The following is a 7,757-nucleotide window of genomic DNA, read 5'->3' as shown; positions in this document are numbered from 1 at the left end:
TTTTGTTATTTATTGATATAATAACTTTTGATTGTAATATTGAAGTAAGTTATATTTTAAAATGATTAATTAAGTTATATATTAAAAATGATTAATCAAATATGCATGTGAGCATAGGGATGAGCAAACGAACCGGGGAACCGGCCGGAACCGGTCGAGCTGGGACCGGTACTATAATTTTGTGAATTTTTGGAACCGGGACGTGGTAAGAACCGGCCCTTGGAATCAGCCCAAAACCGGGAACCGGACCGGATAGTCTTTACATAACAACCCATGCCTTTGTCGCTTGCACTTCTACTTTGGACGTAAAAAAAAAAAACGATCGTGAATCAATAACCCACGGAATCCACTGAAGCACGACTCGGCGACTCCAAGTCACGAAGATACGAACCCTACCAACGACAACAGGCTACCATCGATCGACATCTCTAACTTGGAATCCAAGGAATCCAAGCATCGATCATCCCTTGTACCCTACTTGTACGATTCCAAGCATCTCCAAGTTTCAATCGATCTTCATCATCATTCATCAATTTTCATCTTCTCAATTCTTAAGTCGACATCTTCATATTTTGCTTCAATGATTCGAACAACTATGGATGTTCATGAAGATCAAGTAAGATTATATATTTGTATTTCATGTTTTAAGTTCCATTTAACAATGTAGTTTGTACTTTGTAGACATACATGCAAGATTAATGTGTAAAATTGACAATGTAGAATTTGGATGGGTTACCAAATGTACCATCATCAAGATACCGAAACTCGGATGTTCATGATGCCAATAATGAAGATGGTAATCCGGCTAATTGGATTGGAAAAGACTTTGATGACCAAGTAAGATTACCTCATTAGCAATATTTACTTCTTTAGCAATTTGTGCAAATTTTGAAAGTTGCATAACTCAATCAATTTAACTTGTTTTGACCTGAATCTTTTTCCTACATGTAGATTAGGATTTGTAGTTGAGTTTAGACTATAAAAACGTACGCTTGATTTGGTTAAAAATTAAATGAGTTACAAGCCCCGCAAGGAAGGGTGTCAAATTTGATTTTTTTTTTTGTAACAGCAATAAAACGTAATCTGACTTTGTTGTTCAAATGTGCATAACTCACTCAATTTAACTTGTTTTGACCTGAATCTTTTTCCTACATGTAGATTAGGATTTGTAGTTGAGTTTAGACTATAAAAAAGCTTGATTTGGTTAAAAATTGAATGAGTCACAAGCCCTACAAGGAAGGGTGTCAAATCTGAATTTTTTTTGTAACAACAATAATACGTAATCTGACTTTGTTGTTCAAATGTGCATAACTCACTCAATTTAACTTGTTTTGACCTGAATCTTTTTTCTATATGTAGATTAGGATTTGTAGTTGAGTTTAGACTATAAAAACGCTTGATTTGGTTAAAAATTGAATGACTTACAAGCCCCGCAAGGAAGGGTGTCAAATCAGATTTGTTTTTTTATTTTTCAGCAATTAAACGTAATATGACTTATTATATGTTTTATTTTGAGAATATAGGATTATGGAGAAGATTCTGAAGAAGATTATATAGAAGAAACACCGGCATTGAATGTTATACCAAGTGATGAATCAAACCAAGAAGAGGAGCCACAAGAACAACAACCTTCAAAAAAACGAAAATTTGCAACCCCACAAAAACGAAGACAACCAAAAAAACCACCACTACCAAAAAAATGAACACAAGAAAAATACCCAACAAAACCAAAACCCAAAAAAAAAGACTCAAAAGGAGTTAAGGGACCGGATTAACCCAACCAGACGAGGTGAGGGTAGAGATAATTGTACCGCTCCTGTTTGGAATTACTTCGAGATAGAATGGATAAAGGAGGAAGATGAAATTGAAAGAAAGTGGGCCGAATGTAATTATTGTTTACAGTTACTAGCCGCGGATCCAAACCGGAATGGAACAACTTCAATAAACAAGCATTTTAATGGGTGCAAGTTAAATCCGGACAACAAACCGAAAGAAGTTGATGACAAACAACAAAAGTTGTCATTTACGAAAGCTCCTAATAGTGAGGGTCATGTATACACATGGAAACATGATGATACTAGGATCCAACTTGCCTTGCTAGGCCTTTTCACCATCGGGGAACTACCCTTTAAATTCATTGAAAATGAGGCATTCATAGAATTTGTAAACGCCCGCAATGGTAGGGTGAAATTGCCTTCAAGGCATAAAATTTCTCGTGATGTTGTGTCCTTCTATTTAATGGAAAGGCAGAAGTTGTACAAACATTTGAGCAACCCCAAAACATCCATCCACTTGACAGCCGACACGTGGACATCCTCGTGTCAAAAGATAAATTATATGGTTGTCACGACCCACTTCATTACCGAAGATTTTGTCATGCACAAAAGGGTAGTCAACTTTAGAGAGGTTGATACTCACAAAGCTGAAGACATGGCCCGGGAGTTGCTAATTTGCATAAACGAGTGGGGGATGAAGAATGTCATGACGATGACCGTTGATAATGCCAAGACAAATGATGCGGCAATCAACATCATTGTGAAAGAACTACCGGGTATTTACGAGAATGGCAAACATTTTCACATTAGGTGTATGGCTCATATCATAAACCTAGTTGTGTAAATGGGGTTAAAACACGAAGTTTATCATGTAAAAAACATACAGGATGCGGTGAAATACATTAGAGCCTCCCCGCAACGGATCAAGACCTTTAAACAAGCCATGAAGGATGCGGCTGTAGAAAGTCAAAGGTTTTTGTGTGGTGAAACTCCAACAAGGTGGAACTCTACCTTTGAATTGCTAAGATCAGCATACGATGTGAAAGACGCATTTCTCGAATATAGCCATCAAGGTAAATAAAATCAAATATATTTCAACACTAAAAAATAGATTGCGGCCGTTTAATATTTTTTTCATTTACGCTCGGCTTCAACATACACATGCTCACATAGGCATGAGCAAAAGGACCGTACTGGCTGGAACCGGCCGGACCCGAACCCGAACCGGGAACCGGCTTCGGCCAAAATCAAGAACCGAACCGGCCCGGCGGTTCTACCGGTTCCGGTTTTTGCCGGTTTTTTGATTTTGGAACCGGTCTTCGACAAATAGCAACGTATTTACATTAATACACTTTTGGTCTAAGATATACGTTTAATCTGTTTTGAGTAGTAGTGCGTTTAGTGTGCTATGAACATTTTATGATGTGGCCATTTGCTTTTCTTTTTGTGCAAGTTTTCATCCATTTGCTTTTCTTTTTTACGTTTAACATGTTTAGATTTGATGGTTGGGATTGAATTCAAAATATACTTTTAAATTTCACCAACAAAAAAAAAAAACAAAGTCTAATATGTGGATTCCAACATCTATTTGACATTTTGACTAATTCCCCGATCTCTTCCCCGTTAGCTTCAAGTTGTGTATAGCATCCACAATGTCTATATATAATAAAAAAAAAGCGTTATTACTTACTAAAATGTAACAATTACTAATAAGATGTTAAAAATAAGATATAACAAGTATTAGTGTATTACCAATAGCGAGGTCATCGTCAGCTAACACGTAGGAAAAAGATTCAGGTCAAAACAAGTTAAATTGAGTGAATTATGCACATTTGAACAACAAAGTCATATTAAGTTTTATTGTTGTTACAAAAAAAAATTCAGATTTGACAATTTTATTAGAAGAGTTACTAATATTGTGTTTTCTTGGATTAAATTAAAACTTTTATAAAAAGATAGGTCTTGTATTTTTATTTTTATTTTTATTATTTTTTGATTTGAAAATTTTATTAGAAGAGTTACTAATATTTTTTTTTCATTGGAACACTCGAACTTTTTTTTTTTTTTGGTTACTGTTGGTGACTTGTAAACCAGTGTAATTTTTTTTGGTAAAACCAAGAAAAACAAAATTATTAAGGCTAAAGGGTGTGTTGCATTTTTTTACCAATGATAAAAAGATGTCACGTAGGCGCCATATCAACTTTTACAATTTTTATAATTTTCACTTACGAATTAGGGTGTGGTAAATGGTTTACCTATGAATTATTTTATTTTATTTTTATTTTGCTTAAAATTCCAATAAAAAATAAGAACTTTTGTAAAAACCATACTAAAATTAAAAATAACATAAAATTAAAAATTACATTTTAGAAATCCTAAAAATAAAAAATAACATGAAATTAAAAATTACATTAAAAACCTAAAAAAAACATGAAGTGAAAAATTAAAAAGGAAAAAAAACCTAGAAAAAAACATAACATTGAAATTTCATTTGCGGTCTAGCTTATATTTTTTTAAGAATCGACTCTTTCACCGCTTTAGCCGCCTCTTAATCTTCGGGGTCGAGGTGCCTCACATCTTGCATTAACAACGAATATTTTATGAGTTGGACGGTTTCAGCCATATGCCTCTCCAAAGTTGAATTCAATTGTGCCATTGTTGCCATCATTTCTTCTGATCTAGCTAACCGCTCGGTTCCGACTGACATATTTGAAGATGTCGCTTTCCCTTTCCCTTTTGCTCGAGCTTTTGTTTTGTCCCTTCCCATCGGAGGAGGAGCAGGCGTATTTCTTCGACGTCGTCGTTATAATCATTAAGATTAACACCTACGTGATCATCCGATGAAACTTGTTGTGAGCTCGAATATGAAGACGTTCAGCTTCTTTTTGGTGGATTAGCAATTTCTTCATGTGTTGCAAGTTCCCTCCACCTAATGCTTCTTTTGACAACTTCCCACACATGAATAAACTTAAAAAGACTTTAGCATATCATCTTGGAATGTAGAGTGCATTTTTTTTTCTCAACAAACTTGCTTCACTTTCTCTGCTAGCCCATTGCTTTTCAAAATTTGTGTAAATTCCATTTCAATGTGTCACGAGTTTGTTCATAAGATTCCATTTCCAGTTACATTGGTCGGAGGTCCGATAATCTGGATCTCGACCCATTCCCTTTTCAAAACCGCTCGGTGATACGTAACCAAAACTGATCACGATTTTGACCATTTCTCGTGCTACCATCTTTAGATATGTCGACCCATGCCTTTGCTAATTCAACTTCTTCTTTTTGTGTCCATCTTCTTGGATCAGCATTACCTTTCTTTTGTTGTGGAGGTTGTTGTTGTTCTTCGTGTTCGGAATCAGAAACAATTTCGGTTGACGGTGTGAAAGACGATTGTGATGGAAATTGGGTTTGAGATGGTTGGGTTTGGAGTTAAGATTGGAATCGGAATTGATGTGGAATTTGAAATTGTGAATAATAGCTAGGAACACCATCCATTTGTGGCCGGTAAGATTGTGGTGATGACGGATCGTAGCCAAAAAGTGCGAAAGGGTTGTTAACATTTTGGTTTGGAGCATTTTGTTTGGAAGAGTTTAGATTGTTGAAAGACATTTTCAATGAATTTTTTTTGTAAAGAATGTATAGTATGGCTATATTTTGGAAGAATGAATTGTATATACATAGTAGATTTGTTTAATTTTTTTTTGTTTTTTTGGCATATAGCCGTTTCCAACCGTTTGTCAATGTTTCAATTCTCCCCGACTATCCAAAATTTAGAATTTTGCAACCACTACAAATCCACCGCCGGTATTATACCGGCGGTAAATATGAAGTAGATGGCCGATGTTTATCGGCGGTGAAGCCTTCCACATCGGATACTGACGGTAAGCCAATCACAACTCCCCATAGCCTAATAATTTTTTAGAAAACAAATCCATTTTCTTAATTTATCTTTCAACGAATATTCAAAATTTTGAATATTTTGACTTTTAATCATTATACCGATAATGCCTCCAAAATCGTTCTATATCTTCGCGTAATGAAAATAGCGATTCATCTGGAGATTCTGTTTTACCAAAACTCTCTGCACCTGCTCTTTCTCCCGCCACCGCCGACTGCCGCCCGTGCACCGTGTTTGCAGCTTGCTGCCGTCACCACCCCTGCTCTCGGTATCTGTTATGGTAACACCACCGCCCTGTTTACTCATTTTGTTGTAAAATTACTAGAGTTTGTTTGCAGTAACCATTAGTATCATAAATTTTTGTTCAAGTTTCTTAATTGTTACTAGTAAAAAAGTTTTAATTGGGATTTTTATTAGGGTTTTCGCATTGGAGCGACAATGGAGAATCTCCCAGACGTTCTTTTATCAAACATATTCATCCGGTTACTCGCGAAACAGCTTGCCCAGATGAGGTGCGTTTCCAAATCATGGAATGCACTTTTATCTGAATCCTCTTTCATAAAATCCCACCTTGATCGTTCAATTAAAAACATCAACACCGATGGAATTCTCTTGCTCTTCTATCGCTTATTTTCTTTTGGCTCCAAATCATTCACGGCATATCCCTCTCAATCTCCCCATTCGGAACTCACTGATTTCATCAAACTCCCAATTAACCATCAATCTGAAAATAGTCGTGGCAAAGTCATTGGATCTGTTAATGGCTTGATTTGCTTTAAATACGGATCAAATCATGATTTCGGAAGTATTCATGATTCTGAAATCATTTACGGATCAAATCATGATCCTGAAGTCGTTTGCATCTGGAACCCTTCCCTCTCGTCCTTGTTAACTCTCCCACCATATTATACACCCCCCTATTCAATCCAACATTCTTTTCGGTTTGGATTTGATCCAAAAACAGATGATTACAAAGTTGTTAAGTTTACACGACCCATGGAGAAACAAGGAATCATGATTTCCCTTGAAGAGTGGTTACCAATTGAGGTTTATAGCATGAGAAAAGGTTCATGGAAGTCAATCACTCAAAGGCTTCCATCGTATCTCACAGATATTTTTTCTTGTGATACCCTTTGGGTAGATGGACATGAAGGGCATCTTCATTGGATTACTGAAATTGATCACATGCGGAATAATATACTTACTGTATTCACATTTGATTTGAGTTCAGAGACATTCTGGGAGATGCCATTTCCGAAATACGTAACAGATTTAATGGGTTATGATAATGCAAATGAGGTATCGGTTGAGTTAGGAGTTTTGGGTGGAAAGCTTTGTGTGATGTCAGGGGCCCTACCGGATTATGAATGGGAGGTGTGGGTGATGGATGAGTATGGGGTGGGTGACTCATGGGTGAAACATCATGTTTTTCCCCCATTTAGTGGTAATAATGTAATTGGATATGGATTCACATTACAGAATGAGTTTTTTATTAATGTTAGAGGGCGTGGTTTTGCTTTGTATGATCCGGTTGAAGAGAAGACTAAAATCTTCAAGAATTATGGTGAAAATGTTAATTGTGGAGGTAAAGTTGTTAATTATGTCGACAGTCTTGTTTGGGTTACACCTGCTGAGCAACGTGAGAGGAGCTGCTGCAGCATATCTCAGTTTAAATTTTAAATTTTTTTATTTGAATTCATGTTTTTGATTTTAGTTAAACTGTGTAGAAGGTAGAGGACAGGACTCAGGAGGTATAATTGCTTTTAGATTGGATGCTAAAATTTGTTTTAGGTGAATTGGAATTGTTAGGATCGAGACACTTAACACACGACTCTAAACACACACAGAGCTCACGAAAAACAAGAACACAAGGATGAACATGAGGGATTTAACGTGGTTCGGTCCTTCTCTGACCTACGTCCACCGGTAACTAGGAATTTACATTTCTTGGTGCTAATCTGCACTCTTTCTGTGTTACACTAGATACAAGTTTTACAAATACAGATGAATCTCTTATATAGAGATGAAAATCAGAAGTAGTCAAAAAACACAACCGGGTCTTCAGCCAACCTTTGAAAAAACTT

At 36.1% G+C, this 7,757-nt stretch overlaps 1 protein-coding gene across 1 annotated transcript; it reads left to right on the top strand.

Annotated features, from left to right (window-relative positions):
- The first annotated feature begins 6,180 nt into the window (after positions 1–6,180).
- Positions 6,181–7,468, top strand: LOC145121836 (F-box/kelch-repeat protein At3g06240-like). Its single transcript, XM_079057533.1, has 2 exons — positions 6,181–7,293; positions 7,388–7,468. Exons 1-2 carry the CDS (start codon positions 6,181–6,183, stop codon positions 7,466–7,468), a joined length of 1,194 nt encoding a protein of 397 aa, XP_078913659.1.
- The last annotated feature ends 289 nt before the right edge of the window (positions 7,469–7,757 follow it).

This window comes from Lactuca virosa, chromosome 6 (genome assembly GCF_052849685.1).
Source record: "Lactuca virosa cultivar CGN04683 chromosome 6, Lactuca_virosa_CGN04683_v6, whole genome shotgun sequence".
Taxonomy (NCBI): Eukaryota; Viridiplantae; Streptophyta; class Magnoliopsida; order Asterales; family Asteraceae; genus Lactuca; species Lactuca virosa.
This window is presented reverse-complemented; position numbering and strand designations above follow the sequence as displayed.

Coding starts and splice junctions, on each gene's coding strand:
- LOC145121836 (XM_079057533.1), top strand. CDS start 6,181: ATGAGGTGCGTTTCCAAATCATGGAATGCACTTTTATCTGAATCCTCT. Junction 7,294..7,387: donor ATGTCGACAGTCTTGTTTGG/GTTACACCTGCT, acceptor TTTTGATTTTAG/TTAAACTGTGTAGAAGGTAG.